This window comes from Equus caballus, chromosome 8, assembly GCF_041296265.1.
Source record: "Equus caballus isolate H_3958 breed thoroughbred chromosome 8, TB-T2T, whole genome shotgun sequence".
Taxonomy (NCBI): Eukaryota; Metazoa; Chordata; class Mammalia; order Perissodactyla; family Equidae; genus Equus; species Equus caballus.
The window spans coordinates 80,494,709-80,516,573 of NC_091691.1; the positions used below are offsets into that span (position 1 = coordinate 80,494,709).

At 36.0% G+C, this 21,865-nt stretch overlaps 1 protein-coding gene across 4 annotated transcripts in view; it reads left to right on the forward strand.

The window, feature by feature from the left end:
- Positions 1-20,586, forward strand: part of POLI (DNA polymerase iota) — a 36,208-nt gene extending 15,622 nt beyond the window's left edge. For all 4 annotated transcript variants that reach the window (XM_070275666.1, XM_005612904.4, XM_001499790.6 and 1 more), the window contains 7 exons: positions 899-1,051; positions 2,917-3,153; positions 8,001-8,179; positions 8,987-9,078; positions 11,924-12,054; positions 17,475-17,680; positions 19,495-20,586. In XM_070275666.1, coding sequence (XP_070131767.1) covers positions 899-1,051; positions 2,917-3,153; positions 8,001-8,179; positions 8,987-9,078; positions 11,924-12,054; positions 17,475-17,680; positions 19,495-20,373 — 1,877 coding nt within the window. In that variant the 3' untranslated portion in view covers positions 20,374-20,586. The remainder of the gene's footprint in view (positions 1-898; positions 1,052-2,916; positions 3,154-8,000; positions 8,180-8,986; positions 9,079-11,923; positions 12,055-17,474; positions 17,681-19,494) is intronic.
- The last annotated feature ends 1,279 nt before the right edge of the window (positions 20,587-21,865 follow it).

Below are 21,865 nucleotides of genomic sequence, written 5' to 3' on the forward strand. Positions count from 1 at the left end.
TAATAAAACAGGTATTTTTCATATTTGTGTAAAAAACTGATTGTGGAATGACATAGTCCTTTTATTTCTGAGCTTTCAGATTATAGGACTTTAAGAACCTATGAATTTTTATATAATAAGAGGCTAATAATTTGTTTTCTGCTGTCCAGCTGGTATTAGTAGGTGATTCAGAGACAAGTAAATCTTCTTGATGATTTCAAAGTTTTTATTAGTCTTAATCCTAAAAAGTGAGAATTGACACCTCAAATCTTGGTTCAGTTCAATTTAGTAGACATTTGACTTAAGGATTAGGTATTGTGTTAGATGCCGGACATTCAAATACGTGTAAGTCCTGGTCCATCTCTGCCCTTAAGGAATAAGCTGGAGGATGACTAATCAAAATATTGCATCGTAGTGTATTTTGGAAATTAAGTGACTTTTCTTTTTGTCTCAATAATAATTGGAAATTTTAAATTTTGTTTTATTTTGTCTTTTTAAAACTCTTGTGGAAAGTATAGCTAGACTATGTTATTACTTGTTTTTAGTTTTCTAGGCAGACTATAATTTATTCTTTGATGCACTGGTTCAAGATCATAATTAACTATATTTAATATAGTATTTCATATACTACACCTATAGAAATTGTAGGTATAGGATATTGGACCAAGTATATTGCTATGAGTATCTGCCCAGGGAATGTCATTTTTAGACTTATTTTGTTGGAAAATATTGCTTTTATTCAAAATGTGCAGGAAAAAAAATCTCAGTTAACTGAAGACTTTGTTAAAGATATTGTGGAACTGTGAATATATGTAAAGCCTTTAACAAATATTTGATGTATTTTTTAAGCATAAAAGAGTTAAATTTGTTATAGTTATAATTTTATTTACATCTGTCCTCCAATATTATTTCAACTTAGAGTTGTTGGAAGAATTTAGTCCAGTTGTTGAGAGACTCGGATTTGATGAAAATTTTGTGGACCTAACAGAAATGGTTGAGAAGAGACTACAGCAGCTTCAAAATGATGAACTTTTAGCACTGACTGTGTCAGGTCATGTATACAATAATCAGTGTAAGTAGGTTCTTATTCATTCTATTTAATACCTAAAAGTACATACATTTCTTGATGTTCAGTGAGTTCGGTGAGTTGACTGTGTCTTTCTGAAAGTCTTATGGCTTTTGTTGGAGGGATAGCCATACTTCAGTAATCTGTCTAAGATGACTAAAATTAGGTATTGCTTGCTATTCCATATTAATCAGGCAGAAAATGAGATTTTGATGACATGTAGTTTAATGCACCATGCAGTTTTCAATTCTCTGACACAGTCTTTGTGTTACTGTTTTTAAGAGCTGTACCTCTTTAGGTTATCCTTAAATTATAGGAGTTGGCTTGATAATATGCTTTTTAGAATAATTTTTGATTCTCCTAAAACTATCTTTAAGCAAAACTTTGAGGTAGTCTAAATTTGCTTTTGTTACCTCTTTTGCTTGTTCCTTTCTATCCCCCCAAGGCACCAAGACCCTCATGTTGCCCTCTGACTTCTGGAGTTCCCCCTTGTCGAAGCTTATCCAGGCCTACCTACCATCTTTTGCAAGCTCCTATTTAATTAGGTCAAATAATCGTTGCTAACTCTTAGCAAGAAAGCAAAATGGTTCATCTCCTTCACATAGTAAAGTATAAATGACTGATGGTCTTTCCAGGGATATTTGTATTTGAAAATAAGCTGCAGTCAGCTCCAGTGAATATCCAATTACACTTTCAAACCTCTTGTGACTCTACTGGTGACTTCCACATCTTACCACTTAGAAGACAAGCTACTCTGCTGTTGTGTAAGGCTTGCCCTGACCCTCTTGTTCCTAGGTGTCAGCATGTGCTTCCTCTTATCCCCACTTTTGGAGAGCTGGTGATCAATCTCCAGTCTAGTTCTCTACCTCCTTGATGTTAAAGAAGAAAAGATGTAGAGCTACAGTTCTCTTCTAGAAGAAGACGTGATTCTTTTCATGTGTCTTTTGTATCTGTGCTTTTTTGTCACTTACAAGGGCTGAGTAGCAAGAAGGTTCCAAATGTATTTCTATATAATTTTTGAAGCAAACTTAGACTTTATGGTTAGAACATTTTACAGAGAGCTAGGTTTTATATCCTAAAAAGAAAATGTCTAATTCTTCATGAATTCTTTCTCCTCCCCACAAGATTTTGTTAAAAAATTTTTTCAAACCTACAGAAAAGTTGACAGAATAGTACAATGAGAACACTTATTATGTCCTTCCTTGTAGATACACCCGTTGTTATCATTTTGCCACATTTGCTTTATCTTGCTCTCTATTGATTGACCAGTGAGACATTTGAAAGTAAATTACAGACATCATGACACTTCATCAGTAAATACTCCTGAGGATAAGGACTGTCTCATATAACTCTAGTACCATTTTCATACCTAAGAAAATTTGTTTCTGTATAATTTACATACACTTTTTATAAAAGATCTCTTAAACTATGTACAGATCCAAAATTGTTTTCAGTAGCACATATAGCTAGCGCATAAAGTTTAGATTCAGGCCTTTAAAGCTGTAATGTTAGTTTTCTTATTAATGTAATAGTTTTATTTTTGTGCTTACTTATAGGTAAACATGAGTAAAAGTTTTACTAATGTCAGTAAGAATTTTTTATGAGATCAGTTTTCATGATTGTTAATCATTAAGCACTCCCACTATGCATTCACTGGCACAGGCCCTTAGAATTCACTTGTGGTAGTTGTTTACTTTTCAGAATTCCTATGAAGAACAAAAGAGATTAGTTAAATGGGTGGCATTATGGTGGTGTTGGCAGGGGAGGGGGGTGGGCAGTGGATCAGCCCTGTGTCCTTTTTAAACTCATTTGTAAAGAAGAAAATTAAAAATTTTCGTGGTGACTTTTAACAACCGTGACTGTTTTTGTAGTTGTAAACCTGCATGACGTCTTGCACATCAGACTACTTGTTGGATCTCAGATTGCAGCAGAGATGAGGGAAGCCGTATATAATCGCCTGGGTCTCACTGGCTGTGCTGGAGTGGCTTCTAATAAATTATTGGCAAAATTAGTTTCTGGTGTCTTTAAACCAAATCAACAAACAGTCTTATTACCTGAAAGTTCTCAAGATCTCATTCATAGTTTGAACCACATAAAGGAAATACCTGGTAAGACAAATATATTTAAAAAGTATATGTTGGTTTTATTGTATTGCTTTAATTTTAAAAATTATAGATACACGTAATTAATTCTTAGAGCCTGTGTATTTGGCTCTTGGGAGGAAACCAGAAAACCTAATGTTTTCTAGAGGGAATCTGTATTAGGAAATATATGAAAGTACTTTTCTGGTTTCACCTACTTTTGTATAGTTTGAATATGATCATGAAAGTTATAACCTGGAAACATATGGTCCTTTATTTCCAGTTCCTGGTTCATACTCTTATACTGTACATTGCATCTAGAGAGGGGAGTTCATCTTTTACTAACTCTATTTTGGGATTATATATAAAATATTAGGGCTACAAGGGACTTTCCAAAGCATCTAGGCCAAGTTTTTATTTTAAAGATGAGAAACTTGATTTTCTTGAGGGGTGCAGTGGTCTATTCATGTCGTGGAGTGAATTTGTATCTTTGTAGATCAAATGTGTTTTTATAGACCATCAATAATGGATATGTTAAACTTCATTTCTATAGCATTGTTGGGGAATAAGATGTTATAGTAGAATTCGGTGGAAGTGAATTTCTAAGACAACTGACACTTAACCTTTTGATGTCATAACTTCACCTTTTTAACTTATGTTTGTGTGATTCCAAAATGTGTCATACACTGCCTTGCCTTCCTTAATATAGCAGAATTGTAACTTGAGGTTTTGTGGGTGATTCAGAGTCTGCGTTTTGAAGAACAGTTACTATGCCAGGCTGTAATAAATTAAGAACTGTATGCTGATACATAACTTATTACTCAGCTTTACTTTTTTGAGTTCTTGTATTTGTTTTTCTTACAGGCTTTCTCTTTTCTTGCTTATTGCCAAATTGCCAGCTCTCTTATTTTTCAGCTGTGAAAATATCTGTCACTTCACTTTAATAATTCGCCCTACATACTCAATGCCTTTGATTTACTTCTTTTACTGTACAAGGAAACCAGATAAGTGTAGAATTAACTTATAAAAAATGAGAAGAGTAAAGGGGCACTAAAGTGAGCATTTCTCTGTGATAAAGTATGACTGAGTTTAGTGCAAGAACTTTGTCATAGGAGTTTTGCTAATGAGAAGATTGTTTTGTTTGTTTGCTTTCTGGTTTTTAGTTGTATTTTGGATGGTAAATATTGCCAGATATGACTTGTGGATAAATGTGGGTGTTGTATATAGGAATTGTTTAGGTTGGCTAATAAGCACATGCTAATGAATTTTAATTGCTTTACTGACAGTCTTTCTTTACATGAATAATAACTGTGATTCTTGGACACTTCCATAGTGTTACGTAACAGGTGGTAAAAATTTCATTTTATCAAGACAGCATTTATTGGTTGTCTCTGTATTCATTATATTATACTAAGGTTGTTAGGTTTTCAAAGTGGTTCATATATAGCCATGTACTGCATAATGATGTTTTGGTCAGTGATGGACTGCAAATACGATAGTGGTCCCATAAGATTATGATCGAGTTGAAAAATTCCTATGGCCTAGTGAAGTAGGTGTTGTAAAGTCATAGTGCAACGCTATACTCACATGTCTGTAGTGATGCTGGTGTAAACAAACCCACTGCACTGCCAATCATATAAAAGTATAGCACATACAATTATATACAGTACATAGTACTTGATACTGATAATGAGTGACTATGTTACTGGTTTATGTATTTACTATACTATCTTTTTTGTAGTTATTTTAGAGTGTACTCTTTCTACTTATAAAAAAGGAAAGTTTACTGTAAAACAGTATGCTGTGTTAGGCTAGCAGCAGCCTTGTACATCTTGCATTTACCTCATCTTTTGATTGCATCCTTTTCTCTTGTACTTAACTTAATCTTGTGTTGTTTTATTCATCATGGCCCCGAAGCATACAAAATCCACTGCTAATGTTCCCAGTAAGAATCTGTGTCGAGTACTTGACTTAGAAATGAAATTAGAAGTTATTAAGGACTACTAAGGTGGAAAACCAATGGTGGTTGTTATTGCTCGCTAGTCAGGCACATCCCATTCTGCCACAGCTACAATCTTGAAGAACAAGAAATAGTGATGGAAGCTGTTAAAGGATCCGCTTCATTGAAGGCAATGAGACTAAAAAAAATTTGAGAAGGGCCTATATCAGACATGGAGAGACTTATAATGACTTCGATTGAAGACAAAGCAGAAGCATATCCCTTTCAGCACCATCACGATCATGGCCAAAGAAAAAAGTTTGTTTGCAATGTTGGAAAGAAAAAGTTGGACTCAACTATGATGTTGACTTTACTGCTGGCTGTGGGTGATTTAAACGAGTAAAGAATCATTGTTCGTTACATAATGTGAAAGTGAATGGTGAGTCTGCAAGTGCTGCTGTGAAGGCAGCTGCAGAATTTTTGGAAACTACATGAACTGATTGTGGAGGATAATTGCTTGCTAGAGCAAATATTCAATATGGACGAGACCTCCCTGTTCTGGAAACAGATGCCTCAAAGGACTTTCATTCATAAAGAAGCTAAGTAAAGGCCAGGTTCCAAGGCTTTTAAGGACAGTATAACAGTCTTGCTTTGGAGACAATGTTATAGGCTACAAATTGAAACCCTTTGTGATCTGGCATAGTAAGAACCCCAGGGCCTTCAAGTATATCAGTAGGAACACACTGCCAGTGTACTACAGAAGTGATAAGAAGTCATGAATGACTTGGCTCCTCTTCCAAGATGCCTTCCTGAATTGCTATGCCAGCAAAATAGAGAAGTACTGTTTGGAAAGTAACATACCTTTCAAGATTTTACTTATTGTTGATAACGCTCCCATACGTCCTCCTCTTATTGGTGATCTTCATCCCAATATTAAAGTGGTTTTTCTCCCTCCAAACACCACCTCTTTGATCCAACCACTGGAACGAGGAGTTGCAGCAGCTTGTAAGGGCTTGCTACCTGAGGAGGACCTTTGCCCAGGCTGTGGCTACAACTGCAACTGAGAAGCAGAAGACACTGAGAAGATACTGGTACAATTCTGGAAGGATTATAATGTCTCTGACTGCATCAAGAACCATGCTTGGGCATGGGGTGATGTCATTAAGCAGTGTATGAATGGCGTCTGGAAGAAGATACTCAAGAGATTCATCTGCGATTCAGGATTTGCTAAGGATGAGGAGGTTGCAAAAATCAACAAGGCTATCATTGAGATGGCAAAACAACTTTAACCTGAGTGTGCATGAGGATTACATTGAGTTCCTAGAGGTGGTTCCTGAGGAATTTACTAATTACTTGTTGGAACTGTAACAGGAATGCATAAATGAAGAAGAGGCAAGAGAAAAGGAAACTGCAGGAGAAGTTGTTTGCCCCAAGAAGATTCAGTGAAGGTTTAATAGAAGCTTTTGCAGACCTCAGCAAGCTCCTTAAAAAGTTTGGAAACATGGAGGGGGCTGCCCCGGTTACACTGTGGTTAAGTTTGCACGTTCTGCTTTGGCGGCCTGGGATTCGCCGGTTCGGATTCCAGATGCAGACCTACCCACCGCTTATCAAGCCATGCTGTGGCAGGTGTCCCACGTATAAAGTAGAGGAAGATTGGCATGGATGTTAGCTCAGGGCCAGTCTTCCTCAGCAAAAAAAGAGGAGGATTGGTGGCAGATGTTAGCTCAGGGCTAATCTTCCTCAAAAAAAAAAAATTTGAAAACATGGATTGCCAACACTGAAAGATTTTATTAATAAAGAGGAATATTCACGGTATGTTGTCTGCTTATGAGCAAATCTATGATAAAAAAAGAAACAAACCAAGCAAACCACCATGAACATATTTCTTAAAAAAGTGACACCTCCTCAAGACCCACCTCAGGCAGATCCTTCAGGAGGTATTCCAGAAGAAGGCATTGTTATAGGAGATGACAGCTCCATGCGTGTTATTGTCCCTGAAGACCTTCCAGTGGGACAAGATGTGCAGGTGGAAGACAGTGATACTGATGATCCTGACCCTGTGTAGACCAAGAGAAATGTGTGTGTGTCTTAGTTTTTAACAAAAAGGTTTTAAAAGTAAAACAAATAAATAAATTTTAAAAATAGAAAAAAGCTTACAGTATATAAAGTAAGAAAATATTTTTGTACAGCTATACAATGTTTGTGTTTTAAGATAAGTGTTATTACAAAAGAGTCAAAAAGTAAAAATTAAAAAGTTTATAAAGTAAGAAAGTTACAGTAAGCTAAGGATAATTTATTATTGAAGGAAAAAATATTTTTTAATAAATTTAGTGTAGCTTAGTTGTACAGTGTTTATAAAGTGTACGGTAGTGTACAGGAATGTCCTAGGCCTTCACATTCACTCACCGCTTACTGACCACCCAGAGCATCTTCCAGTCCTGCCCCCTCCATTCATGGTAAGTGACCTATACAAGTGTACCATTTTTTATCTTTTATACTCTATTTTTACTGTACCTTTTCTGTGTTTAGTTATGTTTAGTTACAAAAATACTTATCATTGTGTTACAGTTGCCTGGAGTATTTAGTATAGTAACATGCTGTACAGCCTAGGAGCAATAGGCCATACCATATTGCCTAGGTGTGTAGTGGGCCATGCCATCTAGGTTTGTGGAAGTACACTCTGTGATGTCCACACAGTGACAAAATCGCCTAATGACACATTTTTCAGAACATATCTCCGTTGTTAAGCAACTCGTGACTGCAGCTCAGAGACTGTGAGCAGAACAACTACTACCTGATTTTCAATAAAGTTTGATCATAGCAAAATATTAATTATGGAATTTAAAGATTTGGTTGATATATTTATAATATTTTAATTAGTCTTATTTTAGGAGATAGCACTATGGTAACACGCTGTGCATTTCTTTTTGTTTAGGTATCGGCTATAAAACTGCCAAACGTCTTGAAGCACTGGGTATCAGTAGTGTGCGTGATCTTCAGACCTGCTCATCCAAAATATTAGAAAAGGAATTAGGAATTTCAGTTGCTCAGCGTATCCAGAAGCTCAGTTTTGGAGAGGATAACTCTCCTGTGATGTCTTCAGGACCACCTCAGGTACATAATAGTGATATTTTTATTGAGTACTGGTTGTCGCATGTGAAATAAAGAGTTCTAGTTTTAGTACTATGTTCTTACTGTTCTAGTTTGCTTATTAAGTTAGTACGATCCGTTTCCTATGAGAAGGCTAATTTATTATGTTAGATTGGTATTCCTAAATTGAATCTATTTGTTTCAAGTTAGCCACTTTGATTACATACTACTTAATTTTGGTAGCCTATATTGCATATATGAAGCAAAATATTTTAATTTTTAGAAAGTCTTGTTTTCAGAGTAGTCTTACGACTCAGGCAATGGAGAAAGATAGAGTCAGCCAGCTAACATTGATATTTTTCCTGTGTGACAGGCACTTTACTAAGTGCTTTATATACATTAGCCCATTTAGTTGTCACAACAAACCTTCGAGGTGTAGGTAGTACTATTGTTTGTTCGTACCTTTTTCCCTCCTTTTCTCCCTTTCCCATTCTTTTTTTAAGATGAGGATACTGTACTTTAGAAAGGTTAAATAATTGTGTAAGGTTAAACTGATTCAAGTCCTAGGAGATTGAGCCTTGCCATAAGCATACAATAAGCATACTTGGAGGTGATGCTAGAGCTTTATAATTTTCTTGACTTCCAGTCCACTTTCTAGTAGAGTACAGTACCTTGCAGATAAAAACAGTTAATATAGAAGTGAACTAAATGGCTCAAACTAAGCACAAGAGGTAAGTTAGTAAACAATGTGTTAAATATTTGAAATGTGCACTGATCATTGGATGTGCTTGTTTGAGTTTACAATAATCCTTATTTGTGCTTCTTTGGTAGTCCTTTAGTGAAGAAGATTCATTTAAAAAATGTTCATCAGAAGTTGAAGTTAAAAATAAGATTGAAGAACTACTTGCTAGTCTTTTGAACAGGTGATTTTCCATTTTGCCATATCATCCTATATATTTTGTATATGGTATATAGAAAGAATACTTGATGTTCTATCTTGGAACTTACAGATTAACTGGAGACTAAACGATGTAAGATAGATCATTTGTCACTGAATTTCTCTACATTATAAACTATTACAAAGATAATAACAGATGCTCTTTGTAGTAGTTAATCCATCTACTTCCATTGTTCTTAATTTTAATAAAATTGTGGTTATACCGTGGATCTTAGCTGCTGATAGTTACCTAGGGAGTTTTATGGATATCTCTGTAATCTTTATACCTATAAATTGGTGATGGTTGAGGATAGGAAATAATTAAGAGCAACAGTGATGGAGAAAGCAAAAGAACGCTTATGTCTTCTTTGTCTCAGCCTATGTGAAAGAAAATGGAGTCAGATGAAGTAGTAGTTAACTGGGCCTATGTACGAGCAGTGAGAGTGATTGTGAGTGTGTGCAGGGTTACTAGTCTGTAGGTACATGAGGAGTGTCAGCCGGGATTATGAGTATACAAATAGCGTAGCATAAACTGAATAAGACGTTTAGTTTGCTGATGTTCCTTTGACATCAGATATCTATTTCTCAATTCTCTATAGATGGGTATTGTCTCTTTTCCTTCCATTTCTTTGGCTTCTCAAAATGGGGTCTCAGGGTTCTAACAGTTTTGGGTAGGTGTGCTTTTGTAATGATGCTAGGATGGCTAACAGTGACTAGAGAAAATGGTTTTTGGATGACTCTAAGTCTCAGAAAACTGATAAAGTGAAACTTCATACAGCTCTGCTCTCATATGCAGTGGTTCGCATGTCTTGAGCGGAGACATGCAGCTCATGGTTTGCTGCATGCAGCTGGGTTGGCTATGTGACCCAGCTCCGGTGATATGACTCAGTCTGAGCCTGTGAGTATGCTAGTGAAACTGGGTCATCTGCTTTGCTTCAGCTAAATATAAGACTCCTGTGAAGTGCCTGGCCACTGGAAACAGTTCTGCACATTGAGAAACCACACATATAAGTTTCATAGGTTCTCTTATTTGAAGAATCAACCAGAAATGAGACTGGGTGCTGTCAACCTGTGAAATACCAACTATTAGCCATTTATCCTTATTTTTGCTTACCCTTCCCACCCTGCACCATGGCTTCTTATTTCAGTGACTGAGATATAATACCATCTGAGTGGCAAAAAAATAATTGTGTATGTGTGAATGTGTTTTCCTTCTGGAGTAAATGATGATTAATACTATAAGTATGTAAGGAGTATAAAATCATGTAATGTTTAATCCATCCTCTAGGCATTAGTTTAAGATTGCTTTAAATAAAACCTTTTTCTGGTAGTTATAGGAACCAAATCACACTCTTTGAATTGCATAATGGCTTGATGGAACAAGTTTAACTGGAAGGTATTTAAACTAGTAACATGTTTACAGGAACCATTTAAGATATTTTATTGTCTTATGAAAGCAGCAATCAAGAAATTTTGTGATGATAAAAGAAAAAAATTATTTACTATAAAAATCTAAATTTTCCAATTCAGAATCTTAAATTTGAGTATGTTTAACTGTGCAATATTTGTATTTTGTGTTGGTGATTTTTTTTTGAGGAAGATTAGCCCTGAGCTAACATCTGTGCCCATCTTCCTCTATTTTATATGAGGGACACCTGCCACAGCATGGCTTTAGAAGCGGTATGTAGGTCTGCACCTGGGATCTGAATTGGCAAACCCTGGGCTGCCAAAGTGGAGCACGTGAATTTAACCACTGCGCAAACTTAACCGTTGGGCCACCAGGCCAGCCTGTTTGTGATTTTTTTAATGCATTGCCATACATATAAAAAAGAAAATGTTCTTTAATGACATTTATTTTCTCAAATAATTAGATTTTTAAGTGAATTTTCTATATCATTAAAACTTTTGTTTTCAGTACCACAACCAAGACTATTTTGATGAAGCACTTTTTGAGATGCATGTACGGGTACTTGCCTTCCTAAATATATTATATAATTGATCTTTGAATTTATTGCTCTAATATGTCATGTGATGGTAATAATATTGGCTTCCTTGGATCTATTTGGAGAATGCTCTTTGACCAAAGTAATCTCATTTTTTTTTTTTAAAAGACTACCACCTGAGCTAACAACTGTTGCCAATCCTCTTTTTTTTCCCCTGCTTTTTCTCCCCAAATACCTCCAGTACATAGTTGTATATTTTCAGTTGTGGGTCCTTCTAGTTGTGGCATGAGGGATACCACCTCAACATAGCCTGATGAGCCATGCCATATCTGTGCCCAGGATCCGAACTGGTGAAACCCTGGGCCGCTGAAGCGGGCTGTGCGAACTCAACCACCCACCTGCCATGGGCCCGGCCCCAGTAATCTCATTTTTAAAACCTTTTTTCTTTTTGTAATTTTTAAAAAAAAATATAGGAAAAAATCTTCTGTCATTTTTCATATGTTTGCATCTGGCAGTGAATGATTCTCTGTTTCTTAAATTTCCTGCTGATTTTAATATGTTGCTTTTAGTTATGTTTTAGACTTGGATTATAAAATGGCTTGTTATAATTATATCTTATTTCTGTTCTTTTTCTCATAACACTCAATTCTGAGTGAAGCCTGAGAATCTTACATTAAAAATTTCAGAGGTTTACTGCATAGACTTTGTGAAATTTATTTGGGCTATTAAGGGACCTTTATTGCTTACTGCCTGGTTATCAACTGTATTTATAATTGTTACAGTTGCTAAATCTGGCACCTTTAGATAAATGAAGTGTAAGACCATTTAAAACAATAATTAGGCAATACTTTTTCTAATTCGTTGTTTTTGCTTTCTCTTTATTTTTAGAGTATGCCAAGATGGAAGGAAGCCACATACAATAAGGTTAACAATCCGTCGAAATTCATCTGAAAGTTACTATAGCCGCGAGAGTCGTCAGTGCCCTATTCCATCCCATGTAATTCAGAAGTTAGGGACAGGTATGGGCTAATTTTCTAAAAATTTAATTGGCAGCTATATAACTCTTAAAAAGACAAGTTTTGAATTAAAAATATGATCCAAAGTTGGAGGCTCTTCACAGGGAGTTAAAGAGCTATTAAATACCTTTATTCTATTAGGAATTTTCACTAGAAAACTTTGTTGTTGTTTTTTAGTAAGTAATAAAAGTAAAGACTCAGTTAAGAATGTTTCCCAAGTTCAGAGAAAACAAAACTGTGAAAAGTAATTATACAGCATGAGATAACTTCCTTATGGGCATTTAGATTGTTTCCATTTTTTGGCAATTATGAAAAATGGTGCTATGAACATTTATATGCAAGTCATTGGGCGGATGCATGCTTTCTTTTATCTTGGGTAGATTATGAGGAGTGGAATTGCTGGGTTGTCTGGTAAGTTGAACTCTAGGAAACTGCCAGACTTTTTTCTAAAGTGGGTGTAGCAATTTAGATTTTCACCTCATGTATGAGGGTTCTAGTTGAAGGTTCCAGTTTTCTCAGATCCTCACTGACTTTTACTATTGTCAGTTTCTTTTATTATAGTCATTCTTGTGGCTGTGTAGCAGTATTTCATTGTGTGTTCTTTTCTTTTATGGATAGTGGTTTTGGTGTCATATCTAAAAATTCTTTGCCTAGCCCAAAGATCGCAGATATTTCCTCCTATATTTTCTTTTAGAAGTATTATAGTTTTAAGGTTTACAGTTAGATCCACTTTGAGTTAATTTTTATGTGTGGTGTAAGGTAAGAGTCTTAGTTCATTCTTTTGCACGTGAGTATCCAATTGTTCCAGCAGAATTTCTTGAGAAGACTATTTTTGCCCTGTTGAATCGTCATGGCACATTTGTCAAAAACTGACCATAAAGATAAGGGTTTGTTTCTTGACTTTCTTATTGCATTCATCTATACGTTTGTCCTTATACCAGTTCCACCCTGTCTTGATACTTTGTTGTAAGTTTTTTTTTTTTTAAAGATTTTATTTTTCCCTTTTTCTCCCCAAAGCCCCCCGGTACATAGTTGTGTATTCTTCGTTGTGGGTTCTTCTAGTTGTGGCATGTGGGACGCTGCCTCAGCGTGGTCTGATGAGCAGTGCCATGTCCGCGCCCAGGATTCGAACCGACGAAACACTGGGCCGCCTGCAGCAGAGCGCGCGAACTTAACCACTCGGCCACGGGGCCAGCCCCACTTTGTTGTAAGTTTTGCAATTAGGTAGTAGAAGTTCTCCAGCTTTGTTCTTTTCTGAAATTGCTTTGGCCGTTCGTGGTCCTGGGCTTTTGTTTGTGAGAAGATTTTAAAATAGGCATTTGATTTATTTGTTGTAAGTTATTCAGATTTTCTATTTATTTTGAGTCAGTTTGGGTAATTTGTATCTTCTAGGAAATTGCATCTCATCCAGGTTGTTTAATTTGTTGGCATGAAGTTGTTAATGTTTCCTTATTAATCCTTCTGATTTTTTTAGGGTCTATAGTGATGTTCCCTCTTTCATTCCTGATTTTGGTAATTCGTGTATTGTCTTTTTTTCTTTGTTATTCTAACAAAGGCTTATCAGTTTTGTTGATCTTTTCTAAGATCCAACTTTTGGTGTCATTGATTTCTCTGATGTTTTTCTACTTTCTGTTTCATTTATTTCTGCTCTGATTTTTGATATTTCCTTCCTTTTGTTTGCTTTAGGTTTAATTTGTCTATTCCCTCCTGGTTTCTTAAGGTGGTAGCTTACATTATTTATTTTATACTCACCTTTTTTCTAATAATTCAAGTTTAAAGTTATACATTTCCTTTTAAGCAGTGTTTTAGCTGTATTCCATAAATTTTGTTGTGTTTCTTTTTCATTAAGGTCAAAATAGTTTCTAATATCCCTCGTGATTTCATCTTTGACCTTTATTTAGAAATTTGTTGTTTAATTTCCAAATATTTGATGATTTCCCAAATTTCTTTCTCTTACTGATTTATAATTTAATTTCATGTTGATCAAAGAACATACTTGGAGTAATTTCAGTCCTTTTAAATGTATTGAACCTACGTTTACTGCCTAGCATATGGTCTTTCCTGAAGAATGTTCCCTTTGTGTTTGAAAAGAAGAGTTGAGCAATATTATCAAACAATTCTACTTAACTAAAATTTATGGAATACTCCACCAAAATAGCATCTTTGAATGGCAGTTTGTCAGTATGTATAATTCTTGACTGTTTTTCTTTCCATTCTTTGAATATACCATTCCATTACCTTCTGGTTTCTATTATTTCTGATGAGTCAGCTGTTAATAGTTTTATCAGTCTCCTTCCAATCAGGAGAGAATAACCACATAGAAATTTGAACAGAGAAAGTTTCACAGAATTATTAAACTATGATAGGGGAGTGACTATAAAGGTATAAAGAGAACTCTAAGAGGTACCCAAGGGCTGAGGAAAAGTACCCAAGGAAGGACAAACTTAGAAAGGGTAGTCCCCCTACCCCTAAAGGAGAAGATATGGTACTTAACACTGGATGGTGGAGAAATTCTTTGAGTTACCTCGCCCGAGGCTTGTCCGTAGTTATTGGACAAAGAGAAAACCACCCTCTGATCTGTAAATGAGCTGAGGCTGACTGGTGGGCACACAGGAGGAGTTAGGATGTTGGGAGCTTGCTCATTGTCAGGGCAGTGCATGAGCTGGGGTATGCAGTGTCCACGTTGGGAGGGCTTACGTTAACAAACCTTGAGGATGCAGGCAAGCCAAGGCTAGTGGGTGGTTGTGCTGAAGGAATCTGCATTCTTCTGCTAGCACAAAGGTGGAGGGTATGGTGCCTGTATAGGAAGAACGGGAGGAAACAACCCTTTGGGGTGTAGGCAAGTCAAAGCTGTTTGGTGAGTGTGCAAGAGTCAGGGCACTGTTTACGGGACCAGCCTGGTGTGTGCAGTGTTTGAGTTGGTAGTGCCGTGGTAACATGGTCACTAGGCTTGGGCTGGGGGTGCAGGTTGCTGAGGGACTGAATGCTCCACACCTGTGTGGTGTGGCAGAGCACTACATAGATGTCCACACACACATGTACCACAAACAGACCATGTAACAGGAGCAAAAGAAAGTAAATGACAGTATGTTGGAACTAGGAAGAGACACTCCCTGTCTCTCTTTGTGGTCCTCCGCTGCTCTCTACTGACAAAGCTTAACATTGTGCTCAGTGTAAAAAAATTGTAGAGGGTCCAGCCAGTTATCATAGAGCAGGTAGTGAAGAGTGAATTTGGAGCTGAGAGGAAATAAATTAGTAGACATACTTGTATTGTTGTTCCCCTTTATGTGATGAGTCATTGGTTTCTTTGCGTTTTTCAGCAGTTTGACTATGATGTATGTCTAAGTGTGCAATTGCTTTGTGTTTATCCTTGTTAGGATTTATTAGGCTTCTTGATTCTGTAGAGTAGTTTTTTTTTTTTAGTGAAATTTTGGGAGTTTTTGGCTCTTATTTTTTCAGATATTTTTTTCTTTTTTTTCTCTCCTCTCCTTCTGGGACTCTCACTGCATATATGTTGGTATGCTTCATAATGTCCTACAGGTGTGTGCAGTTCTGTTTATTTTTCTTCAGTCTTTTTTCTCTTCTTTGCTTTTTAGACTGGATAATTTCTGTTGAGCTGTCTTCAAGTTCTCTGATTCATCTGTCATCTCAAAACTGCTATTGCTCATCTAGTGATTTTGTTTGGTTTGATTACTGTACTTTTTAACTCTATAATTTCCATTTATATTTTTGTTTTTATGTTTGATTCTATTTCTTTACTGAGATTCCTCTTTTTTTGATAGTCATTATTATATTTTACTTTAATTCTTTAAAATATTTTAAAAAATTCTTTGAACATGTCTATAATAGCAACTTTGGGTTTTTTTGGTGTTCTTGGTTTTTTTTTTTTGTGGAAGATTAGCCCTGAGCTAACATCTGCTGCCACTCCTCCTCTTTTTGCTGAGGAAGACTGGCCCTGAGCTAACATCCGTGCCCATCTTCCTCTACTTTATATGTGGCACGCCTACCACAGCATGGCTTGCCAAGCGGTGCCATGTCCGCACCCGGGATCCAAACCGCCGAACCCCAGGCCGCCAAAGTGGAACGTGTGAACTTAACTGCTGCGCCACCGAGCTGGCCTGCAACTTTGAAGTCTTTGCCAAATCCAACTCAGAGTCAGTTTCTATGGGCTGCTTTTTCCCCCTAAATACAAATCATGCCCTTCAGGGTTTTTTGCATGTATTGTAATACTTTGTTGAAAACTGGACATTTTAGATAATGTATTGTAGCAACTCTGGATTTCCATTTTTTTCTTGTGAGCTCCCCCCCGCCGCCTTTTGTGGTAACTTACCTGGATTTAAACTGCAGAATCTACCTCCTCTGTGATATGTTGCCCCAGATTTCTCTGCTCAGCTTTCTTTTTTTAATTTAGATGTTTTATTTTGGCTTCCTAGCAGGTTACCCCTGTCTGTATAGTTTAGTGGTTAGCCAGTGATTGGTCAAAGGTTTTGTTCAAATGCTAGAGCCTGGAAGGCTTCCACCTTCTGTCAACAGATAGGTGCATGAGTTGGGGAGTGCATTCAAAATTTAGGCCGTTTTCAAGTCCACCTTGGCTTTTATTTTCTGCTAGGCCGTTTTGCATCTCCCTGGCTGTGCTTTTGCTATTCCAGTCAAGGATGTATGGAGAGCTTGGGACCTCTCTGGCCTCCCCTCCATGTGCATGCAGCTTCCCAGTCAGCTGAGGGTTGAGAGGAGAGCTTATCTAGCCCCTTTATGGTTCTTTCGTTTCCAGATCTCCTGGTTAAAGTTATGGCTGGTCCACTGATCTTTCACTCACCCCACCACAGCTGCAACCCCAAGCTAGAGTGCTGTGGGATTTTCCTGTTTGTTTCCTACCAAGTGTGTTCATTTTACTGGCAACACTACTGGTCAGGTCTGTCCTTTCTGGCAGCAAGGCTGCTGGCTTTCACAGCCAGCCTCACACTGGTAGAACTACTGTACCAACTGAGCTTTGTAAGGGGAGAGGCAAACAGCTCCCACCAGTAAGGCTGCAGTCTCCCACTTTCTTTCTTAAGTTCTAGCAGCTTTTCATAATTCATGCTTTTCACTTTATGTGCCTTTGATTCATTTCGAGATCCTCAAAATGGTTGCTTTTGACAATTTCAGTTTTATTAGAGTTTTATGGGGAGAAGATTTTCTGTCCTCGTCACCCTCGCATAACCAGAAGCGTCCCATAGTTTCAAATCTTTTGAAAACTTTTAACTCATTTGGAGTTTAGTATAAATGTTGAGATGTCTCAGTTTAGTATATAATGTCAAGATGTCCCAATGATATCCATTTAGGATTTTAATTTCTTAATTTAAGCAATATAAATTAGATTAAGCTTTTAATATCAATTATGATATAATATGTTTGGATACTGTCTTCTTAAACATTTTATTTAGGAAATTATGATGTGATGACCCCAATGGTTGAGATACTTATGAAACTTTTTCGAAATATGGTGAATGTGAAGATGCCATTTCATCTTACCCTTTTAAGTGTGTGCTTCTGCAACCTTAAAGCACTAAATACTACTAAGAAAGGGACTATTGATTATTACTTAACACAATCATTATCAACAACTTCACGCTCTGGCAAGCGCGATTTTGTAAGTACACTGTTATTGGATTTGTGTGGTCAAATTACAAATCTAAGTTTGTGTTTGATATAATTCAGAGATTCTTTTGGGTAGTATTGTTTGAATGACTTATATATAGTACCTGTCGTATTACAGTTGCTAGCCTTAAGTACATTGTACTGTGTTCTAAGAAGAAAATATAAGCATCACTGGATAAAAGAGAAAACCATTATGGAGGCCCCCTGTTTTGGAAGTAGGTTAAAACATTTTATGATAGGATATAGGAATGTGATGACTAGCTCATCAATGTGAAAATATTTCCAGATACTGGAAATCAAATCTTTTTATCTGTTAACTTATGCATAAGCTACCAGCATCCCACCCATCTTTTTGTTAAAGTATTTAAATTTTCTTGGTTTTAAAATTATATTGAATTCTGATGGCAGTATTGGTAGAATATAACTGCAGGTATATGCCGCATAACGACATTTTAGTCAGCAGTGTGCCACATATATGACAGCGGTTCCATGAGATTAGTATGATACAGCCTGGGTGTGTAGTAGGCTATACCGTCTATGGTTGTGTATGTATGCTCTATCATGTTCACACAATAATGAAATTGCCTAACGAAGAGTTTCTTAGAACATATCCCCATCATTAAGTGATGTGTGACTGTACTCATTTTACAATTGTAGAAATTATAGTGTGGCATAGAGAGGCAGAGACCAGTCATATTTTCAGATGACTAAAACAAAACCGTATGTATACAGCCATTTGGCAGACTCCTATTTACTAAATGGGGGATGCTTTAAAAAATAATCATCTTTTACTAAATTGTCTGTGCCTACAATTAACTCTTAATTTAAACTGTTTTTATTTTATTTATTGTTGAGTCAGTCAGTATAATTTTAGTAATATTTTCATTTACATTTAAGTTTAAAATGAGAACAGAATGGTATTATGGAAATAATGAATTAGTGCCCTCTTGATTTACTTTTTTTCTGTTACTTTTTTAATCCCATTTATTAACTGAAATTTTAAAAGGTGTTTTACTGTTTAATCAATCTGTAGAATAAAAATTGAAGGTCTTTAATTCACAGTGGTATTAGAGAGGTAAACATTGTACATGTCTGGCACATAGTAGGTGCCCAATAAATACAGTGGCCCAAGTCTCTTCTCCTTTCACTTTTTTGAACTTACTTTTGTGTTCGTTTCCTGAATTATATTTGACTGTGTATATATTTTTATGGTGGTTAAAACTAGAGGGAAAGTTTAAGTGAGAAGCTTTACATAGAAAAATAATGCAAATTAGAATTGAAGTTGTTTTTAAATTTTTATTGTATGTAAATATGAGTGTTATATCTTAATAATGATGTTGGATTTTTACCAGAGAAGTATTTTTTTCTTTCTGTTAAATGTTATACTTCAGAATAGGGATTTTTAGAAAGCCAGCCCTTGATGCTTTGTGCATGTATATACTTTTTAGATAGCCTTAGGTGAGTCGTTTACTTTTCTAGGCCACCATTCTTTTATTCACAGAATTGGAAGTTTTAGTACATGATTGTTAAGATCCTTTCCGGTCTCCAAATACATACCTACCTTCTGGCTCAGTGCTGTCTAGGAAGGAAACCTCTTCCTGGAATAGTGAGCATAAAGATCCGCACAATAGTGTGACTAATTGTGGTAGATTAATCATCTTTAGTTGTTTGGAACTGGCCAAAAGGATTGAAGTTATGGAGTAGGATAGAAATATGTTGGTCAAGTGACAGCTACAGTCACACTTTAGCAGCATGAATATTTAAAAGATATCAGATATCTAAATTATTGTTATCCTTGTGTTCTAGAAAATGAAAGACACTCATATGGAGGATTTTTCTAAAGACAAAGAAACAAATTTGGATTTTCTACCAACTGAAAGAATTGAAAGTGCAAGAACTGGGGAGTCTCCACTGGATACTACAAATTTTTCTAAAGAAAAAGACAGTAATGAATTTCTACGCTGCTCACTTCCTGAGGGTATCGACCAAGAAGTCTTTAAGCAGCTTCCAGTAGATATTCAAGAGGAAATCCTTTCTGGAAAATCTAGAGAAAAAGTTCAAGGGAAAGGAAGTTTGAGTTGTCCATTACGTGCCTCTAGAGGAATATTGTCTTTCTTTTCTGCAAAACAAATGCAAGATAGTCCCTTAAATCCTAGAGATCGTTTATCCAATAGCAAACAGCTGTCCTCTGTATCTCCCTGTGAACCAGGAACTTCAGGCTTAAATAGCAGTAGTTCCTCTTGTGTGTCTAACCGAAAGGATTATTCACATTGTACAGACAGTAGATTAAAAGATGAACGAATGGGCCAAGGACCTAAAGAATCTCAAGGATTCCACTTTTCGAATACAAACCCCACTGCATCTATTTTTCATTCATTTCGAAATTTGCAGAGTGAGCAACTTTTCTCCAAAAACCGAACTACAGATAGCCATAAGCAATCAATAGCAGCAGTCTCTCAGCATGAAGGACTTATGAAAAATAGAGAGCAAGATTGTACTGATAAGAAAGTCACTTTTCCTTCTGACATTGATCCTGAAGTTTTCTATGAACTACCGGAAGAAGTACAAAAAGAATTGTTGGCTGACTGGAAGAGAACAGGATCAGATTTCCATATTGTACATAAATCAGCACGCTCAGAAAAAAGGCCTAAGAAAGCAAGGGAAAGACCACTGTTCTCAGATTAGCACTTTGTTAAGCTCTTCTAAATTAAACACTACATTCAATAATGTAGAAATCCAGTATAAAATGTTCTGGATAAAGCAAGAATAGTTATGGGAAGTAAATTCTGGCACAGCGCATAAAAATATTTATGACAGAAGAAATAATGTAAAATATTACCTTCTCTGATTTCTAAGGCTATTTTATATTGCTTTTCAATAAAAAGAATATCATGGTTAGCAATAGTGCATTTTCCATAAATTGGGGGGAGGATATATATGCTTACATATAAAAAATAGACTAGCCAAATCCCTGCTATGCTATAGCAAAGAAATTTTTTTTTCTATGAAATATGGAATGGCTCAAGAAATTCAGCCCATTAGGAAACAGCCAAATAAGAAATTCTGCTGCCAACTAATCTATTAAAAATGTAGATATCTTTGACTGCAGTACTATGCACCATATAATAAGTTGACTTTTAAAAAAATACCAAAGCAGTCTATATTCAATTAATGCTTCTTAATATACCTAGAACCTATCACAATGCCCGGCACACCAAGGGTACTCAGTAAATATGGAATGAATGAATAGTGTGGCAGGGACCATGTGGGGAGTTGGATGGGGAGTGTGTGTGTTGTAGAGAACTAGAAGAACTCTCCATACAGATAGACTAAGGGAAGGATGGAAACCAGAAATGTAAGGTAATAGGTCTTTAAGAATACTAGATAATGGAAGAAGTCCATTTCCTTCTGGCCATTCTGTAGAGTTTAAAAGCAATGGATTAGATGTTTTTGCATTTTCTCCACATTTTGGAGATAAGATTAAGGACGTCATACTTACAACAAAGTTAACTAAATTAGACAAAGTTACTAAATTGATGTACATTCTCTTTCTCCTGTTGTTACTTTCCCCTTTTGCCTGCCAGATTAAAAGTTGGATGTAAGATTGTGGACATCTTATAATTTACAAGACATAGAAGATGTTTTTAGAACACACTAAAGTATCCCTCAGCGCTGGTTTGGAGGAGTCTTGTTCTCAGGTTTATAAACTCTGCAGATATAATCTAAAGAAAAGATGATGGAAATAACGCAAACATAAATAAAGGATAGCTTAAAAATACTTTCTTCTAGGTAAGAAGTTTTAACTCAGTTTTAGATTTCTTGAAATTTGAAAATTCCCTAATTACCAAGGATTTTTAACAGGGAGTTTGGGGTTATCAAAAACAATATCTTGGAGCAAGAACATCAAAAGTTATTTGCCATGCAAATATTTAGTGCTCTGGATCAAGGACTGTAGAATTTTCTATTTGTAGTGTTCTGGTAGGGTACTTAAACTTGTAAAAGGAGTATATTACTTTTTTAGATAATACATTAAAAAAAATTTTTTTTAATGTGTAAAAAATTTATTTATAATTTTTATTTTTTTCGGATGTACATCATATTTCAAATTCTGTATACATTACATCATGTTCACCACCCGAGCACTAATTATAGTGCATCCCCTCACATGTGACCCTGA